The sequence below is a fragment of the Zootoca vivipara genome, chromosome Z (assembly GCF_963506605.1).
Source record: "Zootoca vivipara chromosome Z, rZooViv1.1, whole genome shotgun sequence".
In the NCBI taxonomy this organism is placed as follows: Eukaryota; Metazoa; Chordata; class Lepidosauria; order Squamata; family Lacertidae; genus Zootoca; species Zootoca vivipara.
The window spans coordinates 2,245,967-2,260,912 of NC_083294.1; the positions used below are offsets into that span (position 1 = coordinate 2,245,967).

At 48.2% G+C, this 14,946-nt stretch overlaps 1 protein-coding gene across 3 annotated transcripts in view; it reads right to left on the bottom strand.

Moving 5' to 3' along the window:
- SH2D3C (SH2 domain containing 3C) overlaps positions 1–14,946 on the bottom strand; it is a 72,014-nt gene that overhangs the window by 21,625 nt on the left and 35,443 nt on the right. Inside the window, exon 1 of one of the 3 annotated variants that reach the window (XM_035102309.2) lies at positions 10,109–14,294. The exons of the other annotated variants lie outside the window; for them this stretch is intronic. Coding sequence (XP_034958200.1) covers positions 10,109–10,189 — 81 coding nt within the window. The 5' untranslated portion in view covers positions 10,190–14,294. Of the gene's footprint in view, positions 1–10,108; positions 14,295–14,946 lie in introns of those variants that run through there. 3 annotated transcript variants of the gene reach the window in all.

Genomic DNA, 14,946 nt, shown 5'->3' on the forward strand with positions numbered 1-14,946 from the left:
AGTTTAAGCTAGCTCCCAGCCACACTTTGTTTCCAGATCATGCCCTCAACATTGCCTCCAATGGGAAAGATCTGACCCTGAACATTGACAACAAAATGGCCAACATCCCTCCCCACCCTCAGTCTGGCCCCGTGCTTAATTTTCAAGGAACCTTATACCTTCCATACAGAACTGACTGGATCCAAACTTTGGTGAACGAGCCCCGGAATTTCTGCCAGGCTCTGTCCCAAATCACTACAGCGCAGGTGGGATTAAGGTACTAGGCCTGGACCAATCGTGCCTGATCTAGCCTACCTATTAGTTTTCCTTGTTCTTTGCCCTCCAAATCCTTAGCTCCCTGTAGGGATTTAATGAAAGCTACTGTGTGTGTGTGTGTGTGTGTGTGTGTGTGTGTGTGTGTGTGAGAGAGAGAGAGAGAGAGAGAGAGAGAGAGAGAGAGAGAGAGAGAGAGCGCAATAACCAACAAGAAGCAGCTGGCAAATCTGAACTGAAATAATGTGCTAGTAGGAAAATGCTAGTCCTTCCACCCCCCTCCCCACCCATGCAGTCCCAAAATATTTCTGACAGATTGTGCAGAGAGGCATAAACAAACCCCACAAAGGGTTAGCCCTGCTGCATGTCATGTCGGCTGGTTTAATGAATAATAATGACAGATTTAGAGAGGGAACCTTCTGCATAAAGATGAGCTTTCCGCTAATGCCCCATTTCGCTAATGCCCTCATGCACCTGAGCCTTAAACATACAATCCCACCCTCCCCATTTCCCCTGCTCTCCTCCCCATCGCTGGTTTCCTCTCCCTGGGGGAGAGGCGAGGCAATGATGTAATGTCTCAGCGCCGCTGAATCAGGGTCTCTGGTGGGTTAAGAAGGAGCAGGGTGATGCTCTGGGCAGGTGTGGCAGAATGAAGGAGAAGCTCATTGGCAGAGCATCTGCCCTTGCGTTCAGAAGGCCCAGGTTGCATCACCAGCAACTCCAGGAAGGGCTGGGAGGGGACCCCTGCCTGAAACCTTGGAAGGTACCGTAGCTGCCAGTCTGTGTGGACAATACTGGGTGAGCGGGGTCTGCCTCAGTATAAGGCAGCTTCCCCATGTCTTTTGCAGAGGTGTTTCTAAGTCTTCTAACACCATCCAGATACTAGGATCCCTGTACTGTATTAAGAAAGCTGGACTAGGTGAGACCTTGACCCAGCGGCTGATTTCTTCTGCACTTAAACACAAGGATCCCTAAAACTGGACAGCCTTTTGCTTTGTTGAATTTAAGACAGACTGACACCTGGGATTCTGGGGTTAAAAAGAAGTAAGTCACGCTGGGCTAAAATGAAAATAAAGTAGCCACATACCTTACAAGGTTGATTGGTTTGTTGTTGTTTAATTGATTTTCTATATTACCGTATCACAAAGTGCTTTTGCCAGCTTTCAAATATAGCATCCAGAACACATTAAAACACTCAATAAAACCAGTGCATGACAGAGAGTTAAAAGTGTTAGGAGCAGTTATTAAATCCTAAGCATAATTTTGTATAGCAGCTAACCCTAAAAATCCATTCTTAAAAATATTATTAATTAATAGTGAAGATTCTCTCCTAAGAGTTCCTCTGGTGGGTCTCGCTGGGAATCAAAGAATCATAGAACTGTAGGGTTGGAAGGGACCCAAGCAAAAATCTCAACTAGATCATACATGACAGATGGCCACCCGACCTCTGCTTACGGTAAAAACCTCCAAGGAAGGGGAGACCACCACCTCTTATGGGAGTCTGTTCCACTGCCAAACAGCTCTTACCATCAGAAAGCTCTTTAGTCCTATCTTGTAACCAGAATTCATTGGTTCTGGTCCTACCCTCAGGAGCAAGAGAAGACAAGCTTGCTCTATCCTCCATGTAACAGCCCTTTAGATATTTAAAGATGGATATCATATCTCCTCTCCTCTTTTCCAAGCTAAAAATACTCAGCTCCCTCCACTGTTCCTTATGAGGCTTGGTTTCCAAACCTTTGATAATCTTGGTTGCCTTCCTCTGTATACCTTCCAGCTTGTCAATAACCTTCTTAAGTTGTGGTGCCCAGAACTAGACACAGAACTGGACACAGATCTATCACGATGTGTAGCTGGTGATATATCACAGTGCATTGCCTAGCTCTACTTTTCATGTATACAGCTAATAAGCCAGGTGTCCCCAAACGTATATTTGTGCAGCTGGAAGGAGGGTACTCTAATAGGTTTGGGTCTGGCAGTCTCTCCACTGAGCTAAATTCTCAGGGACTCTAAAGCAAGCCCCACCCCCACCCCCAGTGATAAGAGAGCTTAACAGAATGGGGTGGGGATATGCCTCAGAGATGCATCCTGAAAATCAGAACTGGATACTGGGACCTCTACCAGGTGCACATAACTCTGGCTCATTGCTCACCCTTCACCCCCTCCCACCCCAATGTCCTCCAGTGTGCTTGAACCCTTATTAAAAATAAATGGTAACCCCAGGTCCCGCTCTCTTCTTCTTCGGCACTCCCAGGGGGTGTCTAGGCCAGAGCAGATGCTGTCACCATGGCAACCCCCATGGTGACCATGGGCCACTGATGCTGTCACCATGGCGACTGCTGTTGCTGCAGCCCCATATTTCCTCTACAACTTCCTCCCCTGGAACAAATACTCCAAAGGAAGGTGGAAGGAGGACCCCTTCGAGGCTACCATTTCTCTGTGGGTATGAGATTTGGGGGGTGGGAGGAGAGGAATCATTTTGGGCCTAGATTGTCCAGACCTGACCAATCTGGCAGCACTGGGGAGAGGATGGAGTTTTGTGTAGGGAGAGGGGGGAGAGGAGGGAAGATGAGAAGAGGGCAACAAGTAACATACAGCCTTTGCCAACCTCGTGCCTTCTCCAGATGTTTTGGGCCACAAAACCTGCACTGGCTGGGGCTGGTGGTTGTTGATACTTGAAAACATCTGGAGGGCTTGAGTCAAATTCTGCCCTATGGCATTTTGCAAATGAAAACAGTGTACTCTAATAAAGGGATCTGGGTTTGAGCCCCACATTGCGTTACACAGGGATGAATGGTTTTCTTTGCCGTCCCCTCATTTACACTGCAGCTGCCTGCCTGACACTAGACCTAAGAGCAAAGAGGATGGTGTTTCCTTTTGGTTCAATATATTCACGTGAGGGCAGCGGGATGGTGATGGTGGAGAGGCATAGTTGCCATGTATTGCATTATCAACAATTCACAATAAACCAACATGGTAGGCGCCACACCTGCCTTTAGTGATCATGGACATGCATTTACTATACTGAATAGTGATGGATTGTAAGGAGCATGTGTGTCTCTCTGAGCAAGCCAGATTTGACTTCTAAAAATCAAATCAAAGAGGCTTGACAGGCATATGCCAAGAATGCTTTGGTGCTGTTTTTTGCTTGGCAGGGGGTTGGACTGGATGGCCCTTGTGCTTTCTTCCAACTCTATGATTCTATGAAATCATTGGGGGTGTAGGGATTGATCTCTGAATCCTGGAAAAAATGACAACTCTGTGGCCATTTGTCCTAGCCAGATTTGAACAAGGCAACTCCCAAAAGGCACAACAGGGGGACGCTGGTTTATCAAACATCCAGACTGCCAGAGTGCATGTCGTCCCATTTGCACCCCCCACCCTCATTCAGCTCAGCTGTCTCTCTGCATTTTCTTCCTGCCTGCTCTATTCCCTGCTACCACTCCTCCCCCCCCCCCCCCCCGCCTCGCTGATGGACCTCCTGCAGAGAATAATAAGGGAGTCTGGAGGGCAACTGCGACTGAGGGCAAGGCAGGGAACAGGATGACCTTGGCGTAGTAAAGGCCAAGAAGAAAAGAAAAGCGAAGGAGGGAGGGAGGGAGGAGGGGATGAACGGAGGACACCAGCAACAGAATATCTCTGAGCTAGTTAGCTTTTCTAGTAGGGCAGTTTCATGTACAGTTTGCTACGACTGGTCCACAGACACACCCGACAGGTCCCTACAGTGTCTAGTTAGGATACTTCTAGCTGCTGGCAGTTAGTGACTTATGCGTTCCTTGTTGTGTGGGGGTGCTCATGACTGTCTTGGAGGAAGATATTTAGTAGAGTCAGTTCCGGAATTGCTTCTATTACCTGTTTGGTTATTTTGCAGGTTTCTTGTAATACCGATCATAAGCCAACAAGACAATGACATATTCAAACCCCCCAAACACACACACACACACAAAATCAAAACACACTACAGCCAATCAAGTGCAACCAACCATGCCTTGGGCTTTCTTGGTTTCTCGCTCCACCAGCAAAAATAAGATATCTATCCATATGTCACTGACACAAAAACTTCACTCCTATACTATGTAAAGAATGAAAGTTGACTGTCCCCCCATCACATCTTTCTTTCTTTCTTTCTTTCTTTCTTTCTTTCTTTCTTTCTTTCTTTCTTTCTTTCTTTCTTTCTGTCTGTCTTTCTGTCTTTCTGTCTTTCTGTCTGTCTTTCTGTCTTTCTGTCTTTCTGTCTTTCTGTCTTTCTTTCTGGTTCAAAAGCCTGAAATTCTCAGAAACACAGAATCTATGCCAGCTGTGGAACACTGTGGCATGGGAGTGGTACATGCCTATACCATCTCTTCTGAAATTTGCAAGAAATGCCAACACAGGTCACGAGGGGAAGATTCTTACAATGGGCCAAACAACCACTCAAGGTTTAAAAGCATGGAGTTTTATTTCATGATATGGTCTGTGCTCGTTTAAGAGCTCTGCGCATCTGGTATGCGTTATAGAAGGTTTGTAACATACAGGGACCAGAGTCACACATCTGTGGGAGGTGTTGTGGGAGCTCAACCTGGCCCATCTTAGTCTTATTCTCTGTGTGATGAGGAATAAACAAGTGGTTCCCCCTCTTATTCAGCCAGGGTTCAGAGAGGTCCAGGGAGCAGAAGTGGCATGACGAAGAGGCCAGAGTCATCTTTTGGAATGTGCAAATGAACAAAGGCAAAGGGCTTTACATCTTCTTTTTGAACCTGCTAGGGGTGGGGTGGGAAGTGCTGGAGAGCCGAGAAGCAAGGCAGTTTGGCTATGGCAGCTGTATATACAATGTTGAATGCTCAAGGTCCAAGAGAAAATTGGGTGGGGGTGGGAAGGCACCAAACAGTCATGAGTGGGGAAGACAGATATGAGTGAATGTCCTTGGAATGTACTCCTTACTTAAATGCCCTTTTTCTTATTTGCATATAAATAAATGCTGACAGCCCCCCTGCCCCCAAAAAAGATGTTCCAGAGGGGTCTACTAAACTGCAGCAGGGGACAAAGCAATGCCTGCTTTGAAGCTGGTGCAATCCCACCCACTCAGCTACCTCGATGCAGGATTGCATGCTGAACGCACATCTATCTATCCATCCCTTATCTCGCTCCAAATGCTGCATCCCTTTCCTGATCTGCTATTGGCTAGCAATGATGTAATTGCTTCAAGTGCCGGGTGTGCTGCCATTGGTAGAAAGAGGCAGAGATGCCGCTGTCAGCTTGAAAGGCCCCAGTCATTCATGCAGAGTTCAGCATGCCAGTTTGGGCACAAAATCTGCACACATAAGCCAGCCAGCCTGGGAGCAGATTGAATGTCTGAGGAGGGGATAGTGGGTGGGGTGTGGCACTCTCAAGCTCTTGTGCTGTGCAGGAGCACGCACACACACACACACACACACACTTAACACACCTTTCTTAACCTTTACATTGCCAGGATGGAGCTCTGCAATGCTCCATTCAACTCCGAAACCTTGATCAAAATCAAGAGAGACCAATATTTTAAAAACAGGCCCTGGCATGTAATACTTTGCGCACCTTTGCCCTGGTTGTTGTGACAGGCTTCCAGCACCAGCCTCTTGATCACAAAGAAGGATACGCAAGGATATATTTCTTGACAGGTTTGGCCAGAGGGTCGTAAGAGAAAAAGAATGTGCAGCTCGACCAAGCACTGCCCAAGCCCACCTGCAGCCTTGGTATTGTGAGCTGGAGAGATGCACTTTTGCATTCAATGCACCCCAAATGGGTGAGGTGTTACCCTTATACCCAAGGGGAAAACAAAAAAAACCATTGTCTCACTTGTACGTAATTCTGCTGGATTCTGGGCAATAGTGGGAGGGGCCATTCAGTAGTACAGCAACTGCTTTGCATGCAGAAGTTCGCAGGTTCAATCCCTACAGTCTCTACAAAGGATCTAAGGCAGAGGAGCTGGGGTGGCAGCAGGGGGCCTTCCACCCAAGACCTTGAGGAGTTGCTGCCAGTCAAAGGCCTTGGGAAACATGCTTGGACACCTAAGAGCGGACTACTAAAGCAATCAGGGCCAGCCCAAGGAATGCTGCTGCTTCCTGGGGCAAGCAGAATGGTGCTGCACACCTCCATGTACCAAATCCAGTGGCACTGTTGATAAGACACCACTCTCCAGCAAACCTGGAGGCTATAGGCTAGCTTTAGTTGTGCAAGGCAGTTGTGTAAAGCACACGCAGCTCTGTTCTCCAGCACCTCACCATGGCTGCCCAGCTCCTCCACATTTGCTGCTTGAGGCAGCTGGCTCACTCTGCCTTATAGTACGACAGGTCCCAAGACCAACCAGATTTTAAGAAGGCCTTCTCCAAAAAAACAAAATAGGGAAAATACTAGCGCCTGTGTGCCAGTGCTTATAACTGAGGACCCAAGGGAGCCAGTGCATGAGAAAGATTTTGCCCAAGTACAGGCCTAAGGTGCAGCCCCAAGGTACAGTACATAGGAAAGGCCACCAGGCAATTCACCATCTAGAGCCAGCCCTATCATTGGGCAAAGTGAAGCAGAGTGACTTCCAGGGCAGCAAACAGTCAATCATTTTGTTGGGGCAGGCAGAAATTTGGCCTTTCATGCCTCAAAATGCCTTGGAGCCATGTCACCAACTTTTGGTGTACAGTACCTGAACACAATAAATTGAAAGCCACTCGAAGTCTCTTGGAATAAGGTGGAGGCTCAAACACAGGACATCTGGTTTTTGCACATATTCTGTTTTAGCACACACAAGATTGTCTCTGCACTTCCAGAACTGAAATGCAAAGGACATAATAGGAGCCTTGCTGGATCAGACCCAAGGTCCACCTAGCCCAGTATGGTATTTACCACTGCAGCCAATGGGATACCTCCAGGAAGCCCACCAGCAAGACCCAAAAGCACGTTGCATTCAGAAGCAGACTGAAAGTGGAGGCTCCATTTGTATGTGATAGCCTGGCCTCTCCAGCTAGCTCAATAAAAGAATGACACTTTGGACAAGGTCATAGAAACAAAGGAAGCTGGCTTATAGCGAGTCAGACCAATACTGGTCCATTTTGCTCAGTATTGTCTACGTAGCCTGGAAGCAGCTCTTCAAGGTTTCAGACAGGGAATTACTGTATTTCCTTTCCTACCTGTAGATGCTGGGGATTGAACTTGGGACCTTCTGCACACAAAGCAGATGCTCTACCTCTCAGCTACACCCCTTCAGTATTCTCAGGGTAAGAGATGCAAACAAATTCTACAAAAATCTGCCTCTCAGCCAGCTGCCTTTGTCTACTTCTCCTTTTGGAAAGCAATAAGAGCTCAATAACATTGCACCAAAAGTCCATCTAGCCCAACAATCTGCTTCCCACAGAGTCCAACCAGATACTTCTGGCAAGCACACCCCACCTCCCAGCCAAGCAGGACATGAAGACAACATTGCTCAGTGCTTGCTCCATTCCAGAAACTGCTACCTAGAGATAGACTGCCTCTGAATCTTGAGGTTCTGTTTAACAACTGTCACCAGCCACCCAAGGTGCACTGCGCGTGAATCATTTTCTTAGTGCTCAAAGTGTTACTAGGGGCAAGGAACTGATTTGGGGCCAGGATGCGTAGTGTTATCTGCTTCACAAGGCAAAATATTTATTTAGGGGAATAAATCATTTTACGATGATAGTGTATTGGAGTAGGATATAGAAAGATCACCCACCACACCAGGACAGGGTGTGTGTGTGTGTGAAAAAAGAATGATGGACACACACTTGGATTGGAGCGAGGCAAATACCATAAGCAAATCTAGTGCTGCTGCTTTCTGGTCTCTGGATGACATCATGCTCAAATAATCAATTCCCCCCCTCGGAGAGAGAGGCGGAGGGGAATGCTGCACTATTTAAAATACATAAATACATTTTGAAGTCAGAAAATCAAGTGAAGATGATGTCAGAAGTCAGAAATCCAAATAAAATCAAATGATTTCTCCCATGAAGGGGGAGGGGTTGTACAAAGAGGTGGGGCCAGGGGACCTTATATAAAAAGGTCTGAATCCTAGGCAGGTAACACAAGCACGCACACCCCAGGTCTGGAGAAGAAAAAAAATTTCTCCAAGGCCTTCGTCTGTTCCTCTACCCCTACCTCCCTGCTCCTGCTGCAAAGTGGAGGAATCAAAGGTTGCAAAGTACTCTGCATATCTCCAAAGCCAGGAGGTGGAAAATATTTCCCTCCCACCCGAGTCTTTGCACCCAGGCAGCAAGTGCATAGGAAAGTTAACTGTGGCCACGGGGTATTACCCCCAACCCAAGTGCCTCCCCTGCATCAGACAGCAAGCTACCTTGGCAGACCCCAGATGATCCTGGTTGTGGGCACCCCAGGGGAGCTGCCCTGCCAGCTGCATTCAGGGATTGTGGATCAGAAAGTCTCTCCACAACCACAAGTACTACTGAGGCAGGCCCATGAGAGCAAAAGAGATGCTCCCTGTAAGCAATTTTGGGGTGGCGGGGGGGGGGAGACAAAAAGTCAAAAAATGGGTGTCCCCTAGTGAACTTAAGTGGAGTTGGGTGCAATCCCCATACTCTCCTTTATTTGGCACAGAGCAGAAAGATAGATACCTGTGGGGGTGATTCTGACCTACTTTCACTCACCTTGCGGCAAGAGCGCCCCTCCCTCCCGGTTCTCCAGCAGGTGTATCCCCTCAACACGCCCTTGGTTTTGGCAGTGCCAAGAGTTGAGCCTCTCCCAAAGAAGGCACCCCCCACTCTTCACAGCTGATTGGGACCAGGAGACTGGGTAGGGGGAGCAGGGAATTCCCTGCTTCTGGGCCCCCAAAGTCCAGGTCAGATCAAGAAGGCTGGACCTCCTTGCAAGGCATGACCCCATGGCAAACCTGGAGCAAAGGCAGAAAGGCAGAATGCTCCTCCTCATACTTTGCACAGATTTCTGTCTCATAGAATGAATGGGGAAAGAATGCAGGGACCACAGAAGCAAAGTTTACACCCCACACACACACACACACCACCTAGAGAATATTCAGAGATGCTCATGAATGGAGAGATCAGCTGAAGCAAAGTTCATTTCTTCACCATGGAAAAGTTCTGCCATCGGTGCTGCTGCTGGTGGTGGCACTTGGGGGGGTCTAGGTACAATGAACCTCTCTAAAGAGGGTCCCCCATCCTCTGGATCTGAGAGGTCTTGAAAGTTTTCTATCTGAACTCCACTGGGGGGGATCATGGTGAAAGAGCACCTCATCCTTCCTCCCATGCTAAGGAGTATTTCTGGAAGTGGTTATTCAATTTGACATATGTAAGAGGCAAAGAGATCAGGACCTGGGGTGAGGTAGGGATTCCCCCCTCTGCACCTAGGAAGAATGAATAGAAACACACACCAGGGGATTCCCGAGGGTGTCCTCAATAACAGTAACCCTGAAGCTAGACAGAGACCCCCACCTGGACCCTCCTTGCGGGGAGGGTTCCTGGCGCGCACACACACTCAGTGGAGATACTGGTAGGCAGGTGCTGGCAAGGAGGCTCCCCTCACATGCCACTCCTTCTGAAAAACACAAAGAATGAAAGGAGCTCTCATCGAAAGGAATTCTCCTCTGCACCCCTTATAGCAGAAGCACCCCAGCTCTGAGCGTGGGGGTTGGCGGGTCCTCATTCCCACAGAATGGCTCTGGATAGAAGACCCTGCTTTGTCTACACCCCCTAACTGGTGCTGGAGAGGGCGTCCCCCCCACGGTACTCCCCAAAGCAGAACGAGAGCGAGCAAAAGAGGGGGATCCCCTTCTCGCTCACACCCTCTGCTTGCGCGCCCACGCCCTCTCTCACCTACCCTCCGGGTGATCTGGGGGCGGGCGGGCGGGCGGTTGTGGGGCTCCGCTCACCTGCACTTGCATGAAAGACCCCCGGTAGAAGCAGCAGGCGGCTGCAGAAAGGGCGCTCCAGAGGCTGCAGCGGTCCGTCATGGCTCCTCCGTCGGAGATCCGAAGCACCAACACGAGCCGCAGCTTCAGCGCAACCGGCTGATGCTCCAATCGCTCCCGCGGCTGGGCTTTAACTTCAGCCGCGGCGGCTTCCCAGATTACCTCATCCCTTGTCGTGGGGGCGGGGCTGGGAAGAGGGAGGGGAGGGAGCCCAGCCACCCAGCCCAGCGCCTTCCCTCTCCTGGAGGGCAGGAGTGCAGGGATGAATGATGGGACAGACCCTCCAAAGCAGTTCAAAGGGTTCCCCTCGGCCTTTAATGTGGGACTGCGTTTTTCCTGCTGTCACTGATCTCCAGCCCAACTTTTATTAATGTGTGGTTTTAAACCTGCTTCTCAAATGCCTAGATTGCAGGGCTGTGTGTGTATGAGCAACACAGAATGCCACACACACCTGAAGTTTATGAACATGGCTAATTTAGGGTCATTCATTTCAATGGTTGAGGGCCTAGAGGCAGGTTTTTAAAACAACATAAGCCAAGCAGGCAAGGTTCCAGGTAGAGGGTGCTTCTGGCCCTACCTGGAGGTGTCTGGGATTGAACCTGGGGCCTTGTGCAAGAAAAACAGGTGCTCTGCACTGAGCCACAGCTGTTTCCCAATAAAGTTAGATTACAGTCCTCCTCAGGACCAGCCTTATCATTAGGCAGAGGAAAGCAGTTGCCTCTGTCAGTGGATACTGGAGAGTAAGGTGTCCTGGGTGGAGTTGTGACTTCCACCTGGCTTGTCCTGCACCCCCTAAACTAGGCTCCCGTCCTCAGGTGTCATTGGAGACACCCGATATGAGAATGGGGAAGCAAGGGCTCATCCACATGTCCACTTGTCCTGCACCTTCTGGACACAGGTCCGAGCAGTTTTGCCTTTGCTCTACTGCTTCCCCCCTGGAAAACTCATTCTTTACCTATAGATTGTAACAAACTGCAATCCACAGAAAACCCAGTTGCCATTTGTTCTGATGCAGTGCTAAAAATCAGGTGTGACTAAGCCTCCGTTTCGACTGCCAGTCTGGTCAGCTTCCATGTGTGGAAGGGGGAGGTGGCAGCATCTGGCATTTTGCCTTGAGCAGCAAGATAGAATCCTAGAATCGTAGAGTTGGGAGGGACCCCAAGGGCCATCCAGTCCAACCCCCTGCCAAGCAGGAAACACCATCAAAGCATTCTTGACATATGCCTGTCAAGCCTCTGCTTAAAGACCTCCAAAGAAGGAGACTCCACCACACTCCTTGGTAGATGTCCTGGGCAAGACATGGTCCTCAGAGTTATGAACAAAGGGCTGAGTTAAACTGAAGCAGCTGGAATTTACCAAGTCAGACTTTGGATTCCTCAAGCCCAGCACTGCCTTATCAAATGGCATATCCACAGAGAGGAGAGGCCTGTCAGATACCTAAATGGATCTTCAAGTTTACTGAATCTCAGTGTATCTCTGATTGCCACCATCAATGAGAGAGGACTGTTGCCTTCCTTGCCAACCAGAGCCTGCCCAACCGCATAAGCCACCCCAGGCAGTCACTATGAGGTGCACCTGCCAGACCCCGGCTGCCACATGGCAGAGGCTGCTGAAGGCCTACTGTTGCATGGCATGTGTAAACAGTGACAGCATCCAATATTTTGCACCTGGCATCTTTTTTAGCAAAGTTGTAATTGATTTAGGAGAGACAACATTTCTCACATTTTGGGGTGCAGCAACTGAGAGAGCCTACTTGCCAACATGGAATGCACTATTCCAGCGTGTTGTGAAGCGAAGCTTTATCCACACTTACCTTTCCTCACAAAAACAAAAAGCCCCGCTATTTAAAGTTCAGAAAACCCGAATTGACATTTGCTCCTATTGAGTACTAAAGAACAAGTTTCCATGGGGAAAGCCCTGGGGCAAAAAAAAGAAAAGAAGGGAAGAAAAACCATCCACAAGGAACTTTTTAAGTACCGACCTATGCCTGGAATGAGCCTTGAAAAGGTAAGTATGGATAAGTCTATGGAAAGGATTTGGGGGCAGGTCTCCAGAGCCCCACTCAGCAGAATGAGCAAGAGCCCCCCCCCCAAAAAAAAATCAGCAGAGCTGTCACATTGGGAAGCAAATGAACCCATGACCATCATTAAAACACAGGAAGCTGCTTTGTACTGAGTCAGATCATTGGCCCGTCTACCAGATGGCAGGGACTGAACCTGGAGCCTGCATTCAAAACAGATTTCCAGAGTCTAAAATTACCACACTGCACCACTGTTTGTGAGGGCCATTAGCTTAACAGCTTTAAAGGGGGATTAGCCAAACCTTAAGATCTCCTTCATAGGTCTGGGTGCCCCTGCCAAACAAAGTGTGGCAGCTACCCAGAGGGGCTTTTCAGTCATGGCTCCTTGGTTCCCAGGGATGCTTACCTTGCACCACCTTTGCCATCCTTTTGGCGCCAGGTTGAGAGACTTTTCTGCTTTAAACAACTCGCGACATCCTGGCCCTCTCAGATTCATTTCTCCCCCCCCTTTTTTTCTTTGAGTTTTCTAGTTTGTTGCACAGGAGTGCCAAATCCACTTTAACTGCACATGCCAAATGTGCTCGAACCCCACCTGAAAAATGGCGAGAGTCTGGGAAGCCTATCCCAAGAAACTTGCCATCAACACTCCCCATCTTATTTATCCTGCTGGGCAGAAGGCCGCGATGTATAGGGAGGGACAAACTCTTACTACCCCGCTTTCACAGCTTTAAGCTCTCGTCGTCTTAACTATGAGGCTTGTCCTCTGCCAACTATGAGGCTTGTCCTGCCAGATTCATTGGGGGTGCCAATCTTCTAGTAAGCACATCATCACCTGCTTTTTGGCAGCAGATGCAAAAACTTCTGTGACTCCAAGCTGGATGAAGTTTGCAATCTTAAAATTCCATGCATAATGTCAGGCATTAAACTTAATGCGGGGGTTATCCTAGGTTTGCCCTTGAGTAGCTTCTGTCGGTGCTGCATAATGCATCATGCGCACGCATCAATGTACTGTACAGTACTTCTTTAGTTTTCCAATCCCTTGCACATATTGCCAATTCCATCATCTCTTGATTCTGCTGGGAACTTCCAATAAGCTCAAGTAAGGTACATGTGTGTTTGTAGCCTCTATTCTCTAACTGATGCTCCTTTGTGAGAAAATAACATTTTCTGAACAATGAATTTCAGTGGGGCCCTTGTTGATTTCAGTGGGGCCTTCCTGGTATACTGAGACCAAGGGAATCAGATCTGCCTGTTCCTTATTTTGCTGCTCTCTACAAACTTGGCTTCAGCCTATCTTGATAGGGCCATGGACATTGTTAGGGGGTGTCCAAGGGGGGAGGGGTTGAGTCCCTGGGATTTTGCACCAGGCTCTAATATCTTTTCTCTTTGTTCCCTTTTTAGAAAAACTTAAATCCTTAATGCAGTCACACCATAGATTTGTATACAGCGGTACCTCATGTTGCGAACGGGATCCGTTCCAGTGGCCCGTTCGCAACATGAAAAGGCCGCCGCAACATGAAGCACCGCATTTGTGCACACGCATGATGCAATGTAGCGCTTCTGCACATGCGCGCAGGCTATGGACGTGCCAAACCCGGAAGTAACCCGTTCCGGGACTTCCAGGTTCGGCGCGTCCGTAACCTGAAAAGACACAACATTAAGTGGATGTATCATGAGGTATGACTGTAAGGGCATTACGATACTGGTCATTTGATTTTCAGTTCTTTTCCTAACTACCTCTAACATGGAACTTGCCCCTTTCACAGTAGCTGCACACTCAGTTGACAACTTTATTGAACTATCCACTATGACAGGGACCCTGAGGACCTTCTAGTAGTTCAACCCCCTGCAATAGAGGGATATGCAGCTGTCCCTTACGGGGGTCAAACTTAAAATTTTGGCATTATCAGTACCACGAGTCTAACCAATGGTGCTATTTTGGTCTTGTTCCTGGTCAATCAATCAATCAATCAGTCTCCTTTATTGGCATAGAAAGAAAATATTTAAAAATAAAAAATAAAATTGTCCAGTAGCACTTTAAAGACCAACTAAGTTTGTTCGAGGTATAAGCTTTCGTGTGCATGCACACTTCTTCAGATACACACAAAAGCTTATACCAAGAACAAATGTAGCTGGTCTCTAAGGTGCTACTGGACTATATATATATATATATATATATATATATATATATTTCAACTGCATCAAACCAACACGGCTACCTACCTGAATCTAGCATAGAAACAGTGTGTCACATACCTAGATCAGAACACAACACAGGTAATGAAACATAGTGGGAGATTTACATTTTCTTCATGTTGCGAGTTGCTTTGAGTGTACGGAAAGGCAGAGTACAAAAAGTGTTGATGATGATGATGATGATGATGATGAGCGAAACCAAATCAGTCTCACAACCATATGCTATTTGTTTGGGGCAAAGCACCTGCAGTTGCAGGAGATAGGGCTGCTCTTCATTGGAGCATGAAGCTGCTCTGTCTTGCCTTTCCCCTTTCCAGGAGCTGCTTCACCACCCCCACCCCCATAGGTGCCAGCTCCCTGGGGCCCTGGGTGCCTGAGCACCCACAACATTGCCCATGGAAGGGCTGGGCACCCACAAATTCCAGTGCTAGAGCCATGTACGGCACAGTTAATATCTGAATAGTACTGCTCATTCCCTTATGTGATTAATTCAAACAAGTCAAGTGCAATTCCCCAGGGGACACTGCAAACACCTGAAAGAGAGATGGAAGGAGAGTGTCTGGTTTGTATACTTTTTTCATGT